The sequence below is a fragment of the Lynx rufus genome, unplaced genomic scaffold (assembly GCF_022079265.1).
Source record: "Lynx rufus isolate CCGP_SWC_20201006 ecotype Redwood Valley unplaced genomic scaffold, mLynRuf1.p SCAF_3, whole genome shotgun sequence".
In the NCBI taxonomy this organism is placed as follows: domain Eukaryota; kingdom Metazoa; phylum Chordata; class Mammalia; order Carnivora; family Felidae; genus Lynx; species Lynx rufus.
In genome coordinates this window covers 188,748,242-188,768,180 of record NW_025814845.1, presented here as the reverse complement: position 1 = coordinate 188,768,180, position 19,939 = coordinate 188,748,242, and the positions used below count along the sequence as shown (strand labels likewise).

The 19,939-nt window shown below is 40.2% G+C and overlaps 1 protein-coding gene across 1 annotated transcript in view; it reads left to right on the top strand.

The window, feature by feature from the left end:
* TENM3 (teneurin transmembrane protein 3) overlaps positions 1-19,939 on the top strand; it is a 451,795-nt gene that overhangs the window by 394,903 nt on the left and 36,953 nt on the right. The window contains exons 16-21 of the mRNA XM_047091479.1: positions 140-407; positions 2,192-2,335; positions 6,652-6,901; positions 16,449-16,681; positions 17,765-17,919; positions 18,907-19,781. Coding sequence (XP_046947435.1) covers positions 140-407; positions 2,192-2,335; positions 6,652-6,901; positions 16,449-16,681; positions 17,765-17,919; positions 18,907-19,781 — 1,925 coding nt within the window. The remainder of the gene's footprint in view (positions 1-139; positions 408-2,191; positions 2,336-6,651; positions 6,902-16,448; positions 16,682-17,764; positions 17,920-18,906; positions 19,782-19,939) is intronic.

The window sequence follows — 19,939 nt, the reverse complement described above, 5'->3', positions numbered from 1 at the left end:
TCACAAGACGGCGAGATCATGACCTGAGCCGAAGTCGGACGCCCAACCGACTGAGCCACCCAGGCGCCCCTGTGGAATCTCTTTTACCTAATAGTTATCCACGATCACAGTTTTAAGCTTCCGCTTTTTTCATACCTAGGTACTCCATGAAGAAACTACAATTCCAGGAACAGATCTGAAACTTTCCTACTTGAGTTCCAGAGCTGCAGGCTATAAGTCAGTTCTCAAGATCACCATGACCCAGTCTATTATACCATTTAATTTAATGAAGGTTCACCTTATGGTGGCTGTCGTCGGAAGACTCTTTCAGAAGTGGTTTCCTGCCTCACCAAACTTGGCCTATACTTTTATATGGGATAAAACAGATGCGTATAATCAAAAGGTCTATGGTCTATCTGAAGCTGTTGGTAAGTTCCTTATCAATATATTTTCAGCCAAAAAAAAATTATCTTAAATTCAGAACTAATATGATATTATCTTGAAGTCAGAACTAACAAATCACCCACGAAAATCATGGATAAACATATGGGAAGGCAGTAAGATTGACCGTGGGGAGTTCTAAGCTGGTTGGTTGAGACCTACCATGGGAAAAGGGAGTGTATTTCCATATGATGAGACAGCATCCCTTTTTTCTGGCTGAAATTATACATTAGAAAATGTTATGAGGGGCGCCTGGGCGGCTCAGTCAGTTGAGCGGCCGACTTCGGCTCAGGTCATGATCTCACGGTCTGTGAGTTCAAGCCCTGCGTTGGGCTCTGTGCTGACGGCTCAGAGCCTGGAGCCTGTTTCCGATTCTGTGTCTCCCTCTCTCTGACCCTCCCCCGTTCATGCTCTGTCTCTCTCTGTCTCAAAAATAAATAAACGTTAAAAAAAATTAAAAAAAAGAAAATGTTCTGAATGACAATCCACGGTGTCCCATCCTTTTCTCCCATGCTCTCCTTCCTTACTGTTCTCCTTCCTTTTCTCATTTTTTTTTTCCTTACACTTTGTCTCCATAGCTTTCCTTATCCTTTTTGATGTTTTCCGTATCTGACAATTAGGGTGGTTTCAGCTCACAAGGGTATTTGAGAGGATATAGACAATATTTGTGTTCAGAAACTATCTCAGATCTTTTGACTAGAAGGAGTCAATTCAGTGCAATGACATTCTTAAAACATCGGGTAAAAAGAGGTTAGAGTGGAAGAGAGCCAAAGCATAAGAGACTCTTAAAAACTGAGAACAAACTGAGGGTTGATGGGGGGTGGGAGGGGGGGAGGGTGGGTGATGGGTATTGAGGAGGGCACCTTTTGGGATGAGCACTGGGTGTTGTATGGAAACCAATTTGACAATAAACTTCATATATTGAAAAAAATAATAATAATAAATAAAACATCGGGTAAAGCAGTTGTTTCACTGAATGATGGGACAGTGTGAGCAAAGATTGATGTGAAGAAATGTATGTATGGTATAGCTTCACACTCAACCCAAGAACAGCAACAACCGATGAATGCTTTTTGTTCTACCAGTTTTTACCTGAGAGTATTCTTATTCTGGAATTAATATATACCTTGGGCTTGAATTCGTTCGATCAGATAATTACCACTTCTCCCTCTGCTTTGTTCTAAAATTTAAAACCCATGTTCCATTGTGACTCTGAATCTTCTCATTTGTGATTTGTTCACATTAATCTACTGCTGGTGTTATTGTTCATTTCTGATAGTAACGTGAATATGATGCCATAATCAGACTATCTTTTTTGCTATATTGAACCTTACTTATTGTAAATATCTTCCACAACTGAATACTCTTGGAAACTACACCGCTATAATTATTCAGATGGAAAATGTAATTTTTAAGCTGTTATCATCTGATCACCACCTGGGGCTGATTTGTCTGATCTGATTACTTAACCAGGTGCCCAGTCTGGTCTTCATTTTGTGCTGTGGACCCCTTGTGAAAAAGTGGTGTGAGGGGGAAAAAAAAATACTAATTTCCTATCAAGTCGATAGAAAAATAATACTTGAAGATCGCTTTTTTTTTTAGAAAAATACCTGCTATGTGGCCAAAGCCTCTCACATAGAAATAAACGCTACTCATAAATGAGTAGAAATATAGTATTAGAACACGACTACGAAGAAAGGCGTTTTATCAAAAACAGTACATTGCGTCTCTGCCTGTAGCTAAGATGAACTGTGATTTGTCTTGATTCCAGTTTCAGTTGGATATGAATACGAGTCATGTCTGGACTTGACTCTGTGGGAAAAGAGGACCGCCATTTTACAAGGCTATGAATTAGACGCTTCCAACATGGGTGGTTGGACATTAGATAAACATCATGTGTTGGACGTTCAGAATGGTAAGATCTTGTTCTCAGTTGATTTGCTTTCCTTCGGATGGATTAGATTGTGGCAACATTTCATCCCATGCATGCTGTAGGATTAGAAGTAGGAGAAAAAATATGTTTCCGGGGCGCCTGGGTGGCTCAGTCGGTTGAGCGTCCGACTTCGGCTCAGGTCACGATCTCACGGTTCGTGAGTTCAAGCCCCGCATCGGGCTCTGGGCTGATGGCTCAGAGCCTGGAGCCTACTTCCGATTCTGTGTCTCCCTCTCTCTCTGCCCCTCCCCTGTTCATGCTCTGTCTCTCTCTGTCCCAAAAATAAATAAACGTTAAAAAAAAATTTTTTTTTTTTTAAATATGTTTCCAAGACCATAGAAGTCTGAAGTGGGAACTACCTAACATTCTTCTTGTGGACTTTGAAACGTTCGTATATTCATCACCAAAATAGTTTTCCCATTTGATTATAAATGACTTTAATGCTGCACTGAAAGTACTCTATGTGGTCGTCCCTACCACAGATTCTCTAGGAGTGTCTATATCTATAGTCAGTCCATGAGTTGATCCACAGTGCTTTAGGAAGGTTTACCAAAAAAGGAGTGGGAGGGGACTTTTTTAAAAGTAAAGAAAAAATAAAAATCCATGTACTTTCCCAAAATATTTCTCTTTTTTGGTAATTTTTTTAATGTTTGTTTTTTGGGAGAGAGAGAAACAGAGTGTGAGCCGGGAGAGGGGCAAAGAGAGAGGAAGACACGAAATCCGAAGCAGGCTCCAGTCTGTGAGCTGTCAGCACAGGGCCAACACGGGGTTTGAACTCACGAACCATGAGATCATGACCTGAGCTCAAGTCAGACTTCACTGACTGAGCCACCCAGGCGCCCCACCAAAACGTTTCTAACAGATCTTAATCCTTAAGTAGTCTGAGTATGTCGATTTTTATTTTCAGTTCTTAAATTGTATGTGAGAAAAAAAATTGTTCTCTTGCTCAAACTGGGTTCCTATACTCTTATTTAACTTTGTAAATATGAGGGAAAAAATACATGAATAATTTGAGAAAAGAGTATTCCTTATAGTAGGCCTTACACTATAGGTGAATATGCCCTGGAAAACCATGTATCAGATATCACAAACCAAAAGACCAGTTACTTGACAAAATTTGACCAGCATAGTCTCATAAAGAATATCATTGATATTAAGCAATTTCTGTTGTCCTCGCTGTGTGTCTAACATTTTGCCCACACGCCAGCTACAATCTCAGATAATTTATGGGCACTTTTCTAGAAAAGCGGAGCCTTCGTGCAACTTACCGTAGCCACCTGTCCTAAACCACATCATTCTAATAACTCTCTACTCTCCCTTTGCAAATAGCCAGAGAAGGAGATGCCACAGTCTTGGAAAAATCATCGAGCTTTGACTTTGCAGAGGTTTTTGGAGGGTTCAGAATTTTGAACGGAGCATGTAATACAACTACGTGTTTATGATTAATGGTCACTTTTTCAGATTAACGTTACTTTGATACTTGTTCTTTTTATTTAAAAAAAAAATTGTTGTTGGAGCCGGCGAGGGTGCATTTTCAGCTTCCGAATGTACTAAATCCAAAGTAGTTTCTAAGCCAGGCCTTGAGAACCCCGGTGCCTTACCTCTGGAAGAATATAGTACTGAGCAAACCAATAGTAAGAGGAAAACCACACCGGGAAGACCCTCCACGCCTTTCCTACTCAGCACCCACAGTGCCGAGCTCTGTCCCCATTCCAGCTTTGCCCTGGACGTCAGCTTGCCTCTCAGTGAGCACCCCGGAAGGTTCTTGGGGAGCAGAGCTGACGGCGAGTGCCACGTGTGGCACACGCGTGGGGAAAGCGAGACTCCCGACCAAGAAGGCCGCTCCGTATGTTCCCTCTAATCATCGGCGGTGCCTGGACCAGTGGTATTTCAGGCTGTGCCGAATGTGCTCGTGGTTGCTCTTGATTAAAGTCGGGGAAATCGTATTTCACGGAGTGTGACCGGTTGCTGGATTCCTCCAGAAGTTTCTTTATAAACAAAATGGGGGGAGCCTCTCTAGAAACGTTTTAGTTATCGTGAGAATGTAAGGTACGGTTCACCACCAGCTAGCCCCAGGATTTCACTAAGAAATTGTGAACCAGTAGCAAAGAGCTCCAGGAAAGGCCTTCCCATAACAGTGTAATCCAACACTGAGTACAGTACTCAGGTAGAGCTGAGAAAGTTGTAGATATTCTGTATATGTATATATAATAAAAATCCACACACACACTTTCTCTACCGGCATAATATATGGTTCGCTTTTATTAAAATATCAGTTCCGATGTAAAAACTGGGCTACCCAAAATTCTGTCCTCCAAAAACTGCTATAAAGTATACACCATATGTTGTTTTTAAATGTGTGTTAACCTAATTCCCGGGGTAAACCGATTGTGATTTCACATTTCATCCAAGAACAGTTTGACAAGTAGGGGCTTTTCAAAGTGACATGTGTCTCATTGAATAAACAAAGTGATTTGTAATCACGACAAGGTGGATGAGCTATGAACACATTTTAAAGAAGAAGAGAAGGCAAAAATGGAGACAGTGACAGGTGTTTGTGCAGACCTGGAACTTGAAAGTAAATATTCTAATGTTCGTGTTTTTGTTCTGTCATAATAGAGGAGAATCATGAAGGACCAGTCGTTTAAAGTAATGACTGAATAAATCAGGCTCAGCAGAGAAGTAGGCTGACTGGTGGGATTCTTTGGATGAAAATTACAGACGTGGCTCGTACAGGAAATGGTAGTTCCCTAATTGTCAAATAACGTAATCACAGAAAGAAGGATCTTAGGTATCACTAATGTCTTCTTTGAATATTTAAGGCAAAAGGCTTTTCATATGTTATTATGATCCAGCCTTATTTAGATTATTTTTCTTAAATTTGAATAAACCTGTTTTATCTTTCCTGATTTCTCTATGTAACTGTTCTGTGATTATTACATCACTCAAATAGCAGAGCATTCAAAAAGTAATCATAGAACCCACCTAAAAGCGTGCTGAGCTCTAAGAGGAACATAATGATTCTGATCTCTTCTCCACTTTAAAATTATCCCAGAGTGGGAGGAAAAAACACTTTCTCGTGTTTCCTGTTTGTTCTTTCTGGGGATTGATTCTTTTAACAGTGTATCTGCTAAAAAGTATAAGCGTTGGCTTGAAGAACCGCTTTGAAATAGAGAACGTTCAATAAATATATAATATGTACAACTTCCAAAGTCAAAATAGCAGGTGGTTTATACAGATAATAACACACTGAGAAGCATCATGAAATATGTATGGAGTGATAACAGCTGACCGTCCAGTATACATCAGACCAAAATGAAACCATTGATCTGATCTATATATAATAATGGTAAAGGAATAAGATAAGAATCTCAACTCAAATCTAGTTTCTAACTATGAAAGTGTTTAATATTCATTCGGGATTTTGTCTCAGATTTTCATTGAAGACCATAATGGAGCAGACTGGCGTTTTGTCTTCTTAAAATTGTTGACACTTTCATGCCTTAAAGCAGAATTCTCTTTAAATAATAAATTGCCTCTCCGTAATAGTTTCGTTACGTTTGGAATTTTGAATTACTGAATGTGTGGGCATCCTCATGTCAGATCAGAGAATAACCAAGAATGTTCTTTGGTAGCGTAGCAGTATATAGGAGGTCTAATATATGCTTTCTAACTTTATTGTCTATAAAGTATGTTTAACTCTTTCAAAATCAGTGATCAACTCGGAAGAAATTCATATTTGTGGCACACAGTTTTTATTGGATTAATATATAATTTTTTTAACATCATTCGGCAGTTAGGCAAACTTGGTATTCCCTGAAGAACATTGTGTAGAGCATGGTTCCCAAACTTGGTTGCACATTAGGATTGTCTGGAGGGTTTTTTAAAAGGCTGCCCCCCCAGACCAGTTAAATCGGAGTCTCTCGAGATGAGATCTGAGCATCAGTATTTTTTGTTAGCTCCCCAGTCCATTCCAGTGTGCAACGACATTTGAGAAGCACCGATGTTGACAGTTCGGGCTTTCCATTTTCCTAGTTGATCCTTTGTTTCTTTTACCAGCCCCTTCCTTAAATTCGCAACAGATCGCGATTTTTGTATATATCCTTTGTATTTTGTCACATAATATTTTACACGAAGTGACTGAGTTCTTGTTTTGTTCTGTCCTCTGGAACTTTAAAGAAGAGTTTTCCCAGTCTGTATCTACAATGCACTGAAGTACAGTTAACTCGAGAGTGGGCGTGGTTACTTTGCATCTTTGTACTTTTTATCTCAAGAAAAATGCATTTTATGTCTTCTAGGTATACTGTACAAGGGAAATGGGGAGAACCAGTTTATCTCCCAACAGCCTCCGGTCGTCAGTAGCATCATGGGCAACGGCCGCAGGCGCAGCATCTCATGCCCGAGCTGCAACGGTCAAGCCGATGGCAATAAGCTATTGGCTCCAGTCGCGTTAGCTTGTGGGATCGATGGCAGTCTGTATGTAGGGGATTTCAACTACGTTCGCCGAATATTCCCTTCTGGAAACGTAACAAGCGTTTTGGAACTCAGGTATGTCTTTCCTTAATTGGTTTTTTTTTTTTTTTAAGATTTTTATTTCTAAGTAATCTCTACACCCAATGTGGGGCTCAAACTTACAGCCCTGAGATCAAGAGTCGCATGCTCTACTGACCGAACCAGCCAGGCACCCCCTGCATTTGGGATTTTAACCAAAGCTAAGCATGCCTTTATTTTTTTTTTAAGTGTTTAATCTGATGTACCAGTGTATTATTTAAGTATACCTTCCCCATGTTTAAAATTCTCCTTAGAAAGAAGTTAGATTCTTGGTTAAAGTTGGGAAAAGCACATATATACATACTATGCCATATAAAAGAGCATAGACTATAAAGTCACCCAAGATATAAAATGTCTCACTGATTCCAGGGAATTTTATATGCTCTGATAGGATGGAACTATGATTTTCAAATCCCTTTAGAATAACCTCATGGTATAGGTCGTTAGCCTTTTATTTCACACCTGTTGAAATTTAAGAGAGAAAATATTTCCCTGCAGTATCAGAACATAATAGTAAATGAACTAAGGCTGTAACTTTCCAATAAGCAAGTTCACGAGTTGGGTTAACCCATTAGCTATAACACCAAGGGTGAAAGTAATAAATTGTTGCTTTGCGTTGTTCATTTAAGTGTGATGATGAAAATCATCCTATTCTGTAAATTATTTGCTAAGCCTTGGCCCACAAAGTTCATTTCCAGTGTTATTTCTGCTTAAGTTGGGGATTTTCCATACAAATGATTAAAATCTCAGTATGCAACTCATTATTATCTTTTAGAAACTTTTTCTAACTGTGCTTTTTTTTCCCACCTTTTTTATCTGCTTCCACCAAGAAATAAAGATTTTAGACATAGGTAAGCATCTTGCTGAAAGGTTACTATCTATTTTCAAATGTCCTTTTTGCACTTTGATGTGACTCTCTGACGTTGTTTTCTAAGAATATTTCATCATGAGAGAGGAAACTCCGTATCACAGAACATCGAAGGAATTAAAACTACTTAAATGAGCCATTATCCTGCAGTATATTGTAAAGTATATTATGCAAGATCATCTGAAAAGCTATTTTCAAATTGGTTAATAAAATTTGTCACAAAAAAATACCACAACGCACAGCTCTGTGTAAGAAAAATACTTCTCAATTTCAGTTACCAGCTCACTTAATCTAAGCCCTATTGAACAGAACAAAATTCAAAGCACAGTAGACGTTCGGGCAAGTTTAGGTTGACCAATAATCAGGGCAGATCCCGGTTTATTGGGCTCAAAGCTTATTCAATTTGGGGGATTCTGTTTAAGAAAAAGAATCTCAAAATAGTTTACTTTGACAGAGTTTTACAAACGTAAGATCATGTGTTGCCTGGGCCCTCGCTGGGCTTGGAAGGAACCCGTACGAGAGAACCCTAACGCTTACGCTTTGTTAACTTTCGGGTAAATTCATCACTGTTGTAGTTTATATTTTCCCCAGCTAAGAGAGTTACTAGATTTGAGTTTTAAGAAGTAATGTTTTCACTGACACTCTTACGAAGGAAAAGACTTTCTTCAAAGCTAAGGAAGAGTATCAGCTCAGATGTTTTTCAAATTCTATTTGATATGTACACTTAGCTAGAGAAGGTAAAAGCTTGTGCATGGACACTGTTGACTGAAAAACTCTCCCCAGGACAACAAAAAAGGAAAAGGACAATACATTTTGAAGTAAAGCTCGCCAAAAAAAAAAAGCAAGCCATGTTGGACGTGCCGCATCTAGCTTGGCCACTATAATATCTAATGAAATGGTACCAGCGGGAAAAAGAAGTGATAGTTCATGTGAGATCCTTGAGATGAATAAATCAACATAATCCCTTTAAACTGTGTTGTAGAGACTGACAAGTAGGAAATAAAAAACAAAGTTCTGCTGGAAGATGAGTAGCTGTTGAATATCAGTATGACCAGGCATGGTCCCACGACCTTTTCCCAAGACCCCCTTTTGATCGCATGCTATCAGCTAATAGCCCGGTCACAAGCTCAGATTAACACTGCATTTCTTCGGACTGCTGCACCCGCATATCTCTGCTATTACAAACCACGGCAGAATATCAAAATTTTTCTGGCCTTGGCTTCTTGGTAACTGGAGGAGAGAGGAAAGACACCAACTAAATGTGAAAATGCTGCAGGCGATACAGAAAAAACTACCAAAGAGGCTACTTTTTAACAAACCAGCCTCTGTTCCATGCCAGACACAGGGCCAGATATTTTATGTACTTATTGCAGATCCACACAGTAGTCCTTTAGGATTACAGATGAGGCCACTGAGGCTCAAGGAGGTTACTTTTCTTCCCTAAGAAACATAACTGAGGGATGGGGAGCAGAGATTGGAACCACTCTGAACAGTGTGCATTCCATGGCACCACCGAGCTAGTGTTGATGTGTCCAAATGGCTGGGATTCTGTGGGATAATTACCTAGGTATATAAAAAGCTAAATTTATTTCGCAGTCATTTGACAAATTACGTAGAGCTATAATCTCTTTCTCTGGAAGAAAAGAGGCGAGAGCTACATTATTAACGGTACTTTATAATATGAGCTCATTACATACTAACTCATGGTGTTTGGCAGTGATACTCATTGTAATCCCTCTCTCATGATCCCCCTTCACCTTTCTCCTCTGTGTGTTATCCTGGCTAAATTTGAGCTTCTGCATTTCCCTTATGGCCCTGCATGTAAAAGACACTGGGTTTTATATTCATCCTTGCTAAGTCGGTGTTGACTGATCACTCACCGTGTATTAGGCACTTGGACAAATAGTAATACAAGAAAATCCATACTCTCAGAAGTCACAGTCTAGTGAGGGAGACAGGATATGTATGTAACAGCCTAAGTGACATCCTCGGTATCATTCTTCGATGCTTCATTATATCCGTGGCTTGTACTGTGAGAGTAGTTCTGTTGAGGAAGAGATTACGGGGAGATACGGGTATGGTAAGGCAAAGTTCTCTGGTAGGTTGATATTTGACCTACATCTAAAAATGAAGTCTGTTTAAACAGAAAAACAGGAAGAAAGGAAGATAGTCATGAAGAAGTAATCTAGAACAAATGATGTTACTGGGGTTTACGAAAGGCATGAGTAAGACATGTTCTGAGAAGAATCCAATTTACGTGGGTGGAGCAGGGGATCCTTGCTGGTAATAATGAGAGATACAGGTAGAAAGCCAGGTTAGGGTCAGATTGCTTAGGGCCTTGAGTGCTCTGAGGAGTTACTCTTCTGTCCTACAGGACAACAGAGACAGTGGGAAACCATTTTCTGATCTTGAACAAGATGGCGCCATACGCCAGTGGCCTTTGGGGAAGATGAATCTGATGTCAGTGTTTAGGATCAGTTAGAAAGCCGTCGCCTAAAACCATGAGATGCTAGGAACCTAAATTAGTATGGCTAGCAATGAAGGGAATCAACCCATAAAATAAAGAAAGGCAGAGAATGAACACACTGTATATGGGTGGTAAGGAAGAAGATGTAGAAAATATCCAAGGCCTTTGAGCCCAAGTCACGGATGAAATGACAAAAATAGGGATTCCATTTGTTTCATAATTAATTAATCAAAATTGGCTTCACAGGGGGTGGGAGGGAGGGGAGGGTGGGTGATGGGTATTGAGGAGGGCACCTTTTGGGATGAGCACTGGGTGTTGTATGGAAACCAATTTGTCAATAAATTTCATATATATAAAAAAAAACTGGAAAAAAAAAAGGCTTCACAAAAGCAAGATATTTTGACTCACTGAAGCTACTCTATTCAGCTCGAAAAATTAAAACTCTTATCAGATACTTCTTTCTATTTGCCTACTAATGTCATCTTGCTCATCCTAGCTGATAGGATCCTGCTGGCTTTCTCCTTATCCCCACTTTCACGGCTAACGTAACAGTCATGAAGCGCTTAGGAACAGATGATAGGAGGGGAAAGAAATTGTAAACTATGTCTAAAGACACAAAAATGAACAGTGTAGTCAGTTAATGATTAATGCATAAAAATGCATGCTTCTGGTCCTCTTACTATGTTTCCCACACTCATTAATTGGACTGATGGAGGAAATAATTAATAAAAATAGTGAATAACAAAATCAATGTAAAAAAACATAGGTTTCTTAATTTCAAAAATTCAAAGTAATCCATCATACCAAATGTAATAATACTGCCAGGATATTATATCAGGTAAAAGTCTCTGGCTAGACTTTAATGAATGAATAGATATAAATACTACTCAATCAACATATTAGATTTTTTACATAAATGGAAGCTTCTGAAATTCTTAACATTTAAGTTTCTCTTGGCTCTGCTAAACATTTCCCCCCGTGTTGTTTATAGTATTAGTTTGATAACAAACTCCTTTTGGAGGTAGTAAATTTTGGCTCATCCCTGTTCTAATTCTTTAAAATTCCAAAATAAAGGGACTTAAATTAGTTAACTAATACCAGCCAAGAGGTAATGAAACATGTAGGACTAAAAATCAACGTTGTGAATTTTATCTTACCAATTAAAAGATCAAAGAAGGTGCCAATCACAGGTCTGTGAACTTGAATCAATGAACGTTTAGATACAAAATTATAAAAGCTTGATTCAGCACTTCTTGACTTAATATGTAAAAATCAAACAGGCGCAGAAATACCACATCCCAAAACCCTGCTTGCAATCATCTAAACAGTCTTAGTCGCCAGAAAAGAGGCATTTGATTGTTCTACATAAGTATAATTTTTGCTTTTCTGTGTCCTAAAGGCTACGGCACAATTTCCAATAAAAAGATTAAAGTGCTAATGATCTCTGTTCTATAGCTTGTTCTTTGCAAATATTTCTCTAGTCTAAGAAGTTGCATTATGACAAAATGAATAAGCAAATCCAGGCTGCGCGTCCATGGGATGGGACCATGGGGAGGTCGGCTTAGGGATTGTGGTGATCTAGGCAATGCAGCGCGAGTCATCAAGGTGCAATATACTAAAAGTTTCAACTTTGATTTTGCTGCTCTTAGTGAAAATCGTAATGTTATTTTCAGACTTTCTGAAATGAAAACCTTGATCAGTTGTACAAGAAGGCCATTAAACCTCTCCTGGTGAACAGAGATTCCCTCAAACCATGCATTTTGGGGGTTTTTTAATGTCAGTTTATTTTTCCAGAGAGGGAGAGAGACAGAGACAGAGAGCATGAGTCGGGGAGGGGTAGAGAGAGACACACACAGAATCTGAAGCAGGCTCCAGGCTCTGAGCTGTCAGCACAGAGCCCGACACAGGGCTCGAACCCATAGACTGTGAGATCATGACCCGAGCCGAAGTCTGACGCTTAGCCAACTGAGCCACCCCGGCACCCCAAGCCATACATTTTGTAAATCCCGCACTCCAGCTACCAGCAGCCAAGCGCACTCAGTCATCGTAGCCTTACGTTTCCACATAAGACGTATTACTGACCTAAAAACTCACCACCCATTTGCACCCGCACACCAGCCTCTCCAGGGCTTTGGCTTTTTGGGAATTTGGAGCGCAAGTACTAACTCATTCTGTCAGAAAACTCTGCTTATGTCAGGTGTCCTTGAACCCCAGACCCATCCCATGTATTGTTCAGAGCTTCTCTGCCTCCAGTCAACTGAAAGTTTCCAAACTCACTTTTTCTTTTTCTTTTAGTGCTTTGGTCCTGCTCCCTCTCTTCCTTTGAAAGGGGCTGGGGTCCCAGAACCAGCTCTAATTTGCCATGCTAAGCTGCGCTGCAAGGAACTTACCCAGTTCTCATTTCCTACCATTCTGTGGGGAATGTTTCCAGAAGTAAACTCTCTTCTCCAGGGCCACATACTCCTCCACATTTGTTATTCTGGACAATGGAGTTGTGTGCAAAATTAGAGCTTTCATTTGGCAGACATTTTTAAAAACCGTCGACATATGTTGCTTGATTTAGAAATTTCTGTGCCTTCAAAGAAGGAGATGCTGTGGAACAGGAAATCCAAATATAAGCACCACTTTGGACATTCTCTTATTACTGTCCCACTGGAATAAAGCTGATGTCAATAAAGGCAAAGCGTAGGACTTTAATGTCCATTATTTTTGCACCAAGAAAACTTATGACCTGTAGCTCAAGGGGCCACCTCAAAAATCCGTTGTTTTATTCTCAGAATGAGGCACATCAAAACTCTGTATAATTTTTTTTATATCATTCTTTGTCAGGATCCTAAAGTTTTTATTCTCCTTTATTGTAAACTCATGATTTATATAGTTAAAATGGCTCAGTATTAAAATTCTCCCTTGTACGCTATTAAATGAAAAAGGCAAGATATAGAACAGCATAATGGCTTTTGTGCAAAAATATGTGCGCGTCTATAAATAGGTACCTCTTTTAGGGAGTATGCTTTTTAATCATGGAATATTGGAGATAAAAGGGGGTAAGGGAGAATCCCTCCGCTATCCATTTTATATAGGTCTGGACAGTTTATAGTTATAAGTGGGTTAAGTGGACAGGGAGATCATGATCCAAGATTTGGGTTGTTTTTATACATCTTTGGATTGAAAAAATGAATTAAAATTCTTTATTTTTAAAACTGTCTCCTAGAAGTTGCTCTTGAAGGAGTTTTCCACAAATAGTCTTTTCAGCAGGTATTTTAGAAAAGACCTGTAAAGAGGGTGAAAAGGACTTCATGATTAAGTCCCACTATCCCAGGCTTCTGATAAAGGATGTCACTTAAATGAATAATTCTGCATATTACCCTCCACTTGAAAAATTACTGAATGTTCCCATAACTCATCTCGCTTTGAAAATTCAGAGGAACAATTGATTCTAGTACTTCAGCACTGAGACAAAAAGACCCTGGCATGGTCTCATGGATATGGTACCTTTCCACCCTTTGTACGTGAAAAAGGAAGAGAGGCTTCTTGATATTATGTTCTTAAAAGTGACCTTGCAGCTTTATAAAGGTGTTTCATATGAATGCTTAACTCCGACTGAATTTACATTGGATTGCATTATTCATTTACCTTTATCCTCATTACCCTGGAAACAATTCAAAGTGCATGTTTAAAGAGGGGTCTGCATTGTTTGAATAGTTTAGGATGTTCTAGCCTAACAGCACGACCAAGGAAACAAATTTGAACGTAGCCATTGTTTTTCTTCTTAACCTTTCCAGAAAGCTAGTCGTACTTTAGATAGCTAACGATAATCATCGCACTCCTATACTGTGTAGAGTTACAAGTCAGAAGACACACTGCAACCCAAGAGGAGGCAGGACAGAAGCAGATATTAAGAACAGCTAATGCTTGTTGCATATGTATTACATACTAGGCACTGTTCTAAGCATTTTATCTGTATTAGCTCATGTCACCCTCTCAGCATCCTATGAAATATGTATTATTATTATCACCTTTCCAGATAAGGAATCGGAGGCACAGACGAGTTAAATGACTTGCTCAAAGTCATGAGGTTTAGTGAGTGAGGAAGCTAGGATCCAGACCCAGGCAGTCTGGTCTAGAGGTCATGCTCATAGGTACTCAACGGACAGGAAAATGTGTGTGTGTGTGTGTGTGTGTGTGTGTGTGTGTGTGTGTGTGTTTTCATAACTGGCTATGTGACTAGTTCTAATCAGTATATAATTGAGGAGATAGGAAAGAAAAGAGAAGTCTTTCCACAATGGTATTTCACAATAGACCCAGTTTGATTGTGTTACGTTACAGTCACCAACCATATATCTAAAAGACCAGCTCCGTCAATATCAGGCTGTTCATGGGGGGAAGAATCTCTTAAAATTACTCTGAAGATGATATTGATACGTAACTCTTCACTTCATTACAGAGTAATAAACTACCACATTAAGGAAGGCAGTACATCTGTGCATTTGACATTTCAGGCATCAACTTAGAAAAGCGATACAATGACACTTCACATGGGAAGGGGTCCATAGCCCAGTGGTTCTGAAGCGTCTTCGTCTCAAGTGACTTGTATCTCCCTGAATCCTTTGTTTCACTAGTCACCCTCTCACACTTATCACACACTCAAGACCTCTTGCTCAAATATGTCTCTTGTCACCAAAAGATACGGAAGGGTAGAAAGGAGACCGAAACCTGGAGGTGGCCAAGCTTTTGCGAGTCTCGGTGTTTCTGTGTGAATCCACGTAACAGCCAGAGGCTTCAGAGCTCCAGAGGGTCTCTACAGACGCCACGTGTGGCCAGCTCTGTGCCCACGTGGGCACCCGGTGTAAGACACACTCGTGAAACCGAGAACTTGCTATTTTAGCAGTAGACTCTCTCACAGGAGCCCTGAAGTACACATATTCACCACTTTCAAAGGAAGAGCATTAAGTAGTGAGAACACTACACCATTATTTAGAACAAATATTTTCATATAGTTAGATTTATACTACATCTTTTAGATATTCACATGTAAAACAAATGGAAACAAGTATAAAAGTGTGGGCGGGGAGAGAAGAAAAGAGAGAGAAAGCATGAGAATAAATTGGTAAAACGCTAAGTTTGTCGTGAAGATAATGTAGAATGCAGTGGATTCTTGCCTGTCAACATCTTTGTCGAACCGCTGGAATGTTTGTTTCCAGAAGGCAATATTTGCGCATGGTACAAAATCCCATTAATCCTGAGAATGTGATGTTGAGTGTTCATAAGGAGATGAGTGAACTTTTTAATTCCAACTAAGGGTCCTAATTTGTCCATTGCTTGGTAATGTCGGTCTTCCCATTTGTCACAGGTAACGGGACGTAGGATAGTTTACATTTGCACTACTTTCTACGTGTCACATCGAGGCAGTATGTTTTGTGAACAAATGCCTACATCTCACCAAATGCGCAGAGCGGTCTTCAGGCAGCTTAATTTACAACTTTTGAAGTAAAACTTGACAGAACTACCCTTCTGGCTCACTGCATGAGGCCGGCATCTGAGACAGCCTCGTACACATGCATGACCTCCTTTTAGTACGTAACCCTGTTGCTCAAGACAAACACTGTAACTGCATCAGATCGCCCTCCTGGATTATGACAGAGCAACGAAGACAGACCCGACGGTGCATTTTGTCAGGGGCAGGCGTTCGTGTGATTTGGATTTGTAGCAAAACAGGAGAATTCCCTCTGATGAGGTGCAAGGGACATGAGTAGTATGTTACACTTCACCGGGGTTTGATAGAGACACCCTTCCCCTGGAATAAACTTTATGTCGATCACTCAAGAGCAATTTATTAATGGCTTCTCATTGATCCAAAAGGATTTGGAGAACTTGCTTCTTTGTTTTAGGCTAGAAGCGTATTGCCTTCTAAAGGGAATTGTTTTCCAAGATGGCTGTTTCAATAAATTTAGTAAATTAAATCCTCAGCCACCAGCAAAGAAAGAAAGCAATCCTTGTAGAGCTTGCCTCCAATTCTTTTCCGCCATTCTTTGAAGTCGTTATTAAATATGCTGTTCGTTTTCCAGTCTTTAATAATGGATTTCAGTTTATAATCAGTTTCCCATGATCTGTTTTATTTTGCCTTTCATTACGCACCCCCCACCCCCCCTCACCCCCGTGTATTAGGAGTAACTGCCTTGCGATGTTTATGTGTGATCCTTTTTTTACAGCAGCAACCCAGCTCATAGATACTACCTTGCGACTGATCCCGTCACAGGAAATCTGTATGTTTCTGACACTAACACCCGCAGAATTTATCGCCCAAAGTCACTGACGGGTACAAAAGATTTGACTAAAAATGCTGAAGTGGTTGCAGGGACGGGGGAGCAGTGCCTTCCATTTGATGAAGCCAGATGTGGAGATGGAGGGAAGGCTGTGGAGGCGACACTCATGAGTCCCAAAGGTACTGGCATTTATCAATTTGAGGATTTCTTTTTATTAAAAAAAAAAAAAAAAGATACAAAACCCAGTTAGTGCCTGATTGTGTTTAATGCTGAGTCTAACATTTTACCCTCCACTGTGTTCTAGAAAGCTGTTTCACATCTAGTGTTTTTAAAAGCCATTTGGCGTGAAACTGCTAGAATCCTAAGTTGATTTTACAGCAAATACTGGGTTCTTGGCATTTTTTTATCATACCATTTTTTCACCTTTTCAAAGAATAAAGCAACTAGCCCGTATTATTCAGGTCACATCCTGTTAAACTTCAAGGAAGTGTCCAGATTCTTTTCATTGTCCTGGAATTTCTTTGTCATGAATGAGTCCCGGGCCTCTTTAAAAACCATCACTAAGCAACCGTATTAGTCCTCACCCAGTTTGGAGCTATTAAACTTTTGTTTCTATGCCATGGGAAAAAATGCTTGCTGTGAGGAATTTCTAGAGGTGACAAGGGCTAAAATTCTGTGTGACAAAGGTTTCTAGCTTTTAAACCAGTTGGGACTGACTCCTTGCTCATGCACTATCCCCTTCATTACAATGTTTTTTGGTTTAAGACTTTTTTTTTTTTTTCCATTATAGCTAGCAACTATTATGTGAACGAGGACTGGAAAAAAAGCATTTGTTGTACTGAATTATTCATAATAGCAAATTTCATTGTAACAAGGTCAACAGAATGCTAACCTTGGCTTAGATCTATTTTTGTTAGAATATAGTTACTCTAAGTTCCGAGTAACAGAATCTGACCTGTTTCTATCATTGATAGTCAACAACAGTATACAGATGTTATAATTTTACAGTTAAAACTCAGGTACAGCCTGTATGATTCGTACACTAAATGGGGATTCTTACCGATTTGGGTTATTTATTACGTTTTATGTTGATTTGTGTCAGAAATGCCTCTGTTGGGTTTTTCCTAATGTAATTACAATCTGCAGTCTTACCTGCTGCCTATCACCCATGTTATCCCTGGGGTTGAACGTTGAATTTAATGATGGGCCTAAAAATAAATCACGTTTGAAAAATTGGTAACACTTAACTTCTCTTGGAAAAGGAATGGCAATTGATAAGAACGGATTAATCTACTTTGTTGATGGAACCATGATCAGAAAAGTTGATCAAAACGGGATCATATCAACTCTCCTGGGCTCTAACGATCTGACTTCAGCCAGACCCTTAACTTGTGACACCAGCATGCACATCAGCCAGGTAGTTAAAATCTCAAGCTGCATTGTGTGTTTTTCTTCTAAGTGTCTTGATTTACTAGGTCAGTAGACTGTGACGGCCCCATATTAAACTGGATATATCAGGTGTGGTGTTAGTTGTAACAAAGCTGTTCCATTGAAGTGTATCTCAGGAGCTAATAAGTTATTTTGGGGGCGCCTGGGTGGCTCAGTCAGTTAAGCATCCAACTCTTGGTTTCTGCTCAGGTCATGATCTCACGGTTTCATGAGTTCGAGCCCCACCTCAGGCTCCGTGCTGATAGCGTGGAGCCTGCTTGGGATTCTCTCTCTCCCTCTCTGCCCCTTCCCTGCTCACACTGTCTCTCTCTCAAAAATAAATAAACTTAAAAAAAAAAGTTATTTTCTTCCGTAGTTCTGCATTTGATGAATTCAGTGAGATTACAAACAATTAGCACTAAGAAATGCTAAAGCATTTGTAATAAAATACCAGTAGAGTAGCAGCAGGCAGATATCCCAAAAAGAACAAAACAGCTTAAATCTCTAATCTTCTGATTGCATGAGCTCTTTAAGTAGTAGAGAGAACCCACTATGATTAGTCCCAAGGGACTTCTATTTAGCATTAGGAACTTAACTGTTGGCCTGATTGAAAACACAATAAAACACTCACATATTCATAACCTAGAAAGCCTCGACGCGTGGTGGGTATTACTGCTAAAGGAGCATATGTGTTCATATATCATTGATGCCTGTTAACTCACTGCTTAGAGGTTCATTTGCTCTTTGGCTATGACTTGCAAATCTTTCAGCAAGCGGCGTTTTTCGCTAACGTGCGATTTCCCGCATTTGTCCCCACTCCAGATTTTTAAGTTTATTTTACAGTAGCTCTTCAAAAAACAATTTTGAAACAGTTGATCAAATTAAGGGTAATTTCCTTGAATGGTCTAATTTACTCTTCTGGCAAATTAACTGCTGCGCAGTAACTGACTAACCAGACCTTTTCGTTTTCATTAAGGTACGTCTGGAATGGCCCACTGACCTCGCCATTAACCCCATGGATAACTCCATTTACGTCCTGGATAATAACGTAGTTCTGCAGATCACTGAGAATCGCCAAGTGCGCATTGCTGCGGGACGACCCATGCACTGCCAGGTTCCAGGCGTGGAATATTCTGTGGGGAAGCACGCGGTTCAGACAACTCTGGAATCGGCGACCGCCATCGCGGTGTCGTACAGTGGGGTCCTGTACATTACTGAAACCGATGAGAAGAAGATTAACCGAATCCGGCAGGTCACCACAGACGGGGAGATCTCCCTGGTGGCGGGAATACCTTCAGAGTGTGACTGCAAAAACGACGCCAACTGTGACTGTTACCAGAGTGGAGATGGCTACGCCAAAGACGCCAAGCTCAGCGCGCCGTCCTCCCTGGCCGCTTCCCCGGATGGCACCCTGTATATCGCGGACCTGGGGAATATCCGGATCCGGGCCGTGTCCAAGAACAAGCCTTTCCTTAACTCCATGAACTTTTATGAAGTTGCCTCCCCAACTGACCAGGAACTCTATATCTTTGACATCAATGGCACCCACCAGTATACTGTAAGTTTGGTCACTGGTGATTACCTGTACAATTTTAGCTACAGCAACGATAACGATATTACTGCTGTGACAGACAGCAATGGCAACACCCTCAGGATTAGACGGGACCCGAATCGGATGCCAGTTCGGGTGGTGTCTCCAGATAACCAAGTGATATGGTTGACGATAGGAACCAATGGATGTTTGAAAAGCATGACTGCCCAAGGACTAGAATTAGTTTTGTTTACGTACCATGGCAACAGTGGCCTGTTAGCCACAAAAAGTGATGAAACTGGATGGACAACGTTTTTTGAGTAAGTATATCCACATTCTGCTCTGATTATAAAGTGCTGTGATACGGTGAATAGACTCTAAAAAATTTACGTTCTTAAGGGCAGGTGGGATCCAAGTTTTGGGGGCCCTGGAGCTTCTGTAATTTTTGGATCCCCCCCCTCTCTGAAAAATACAAAAT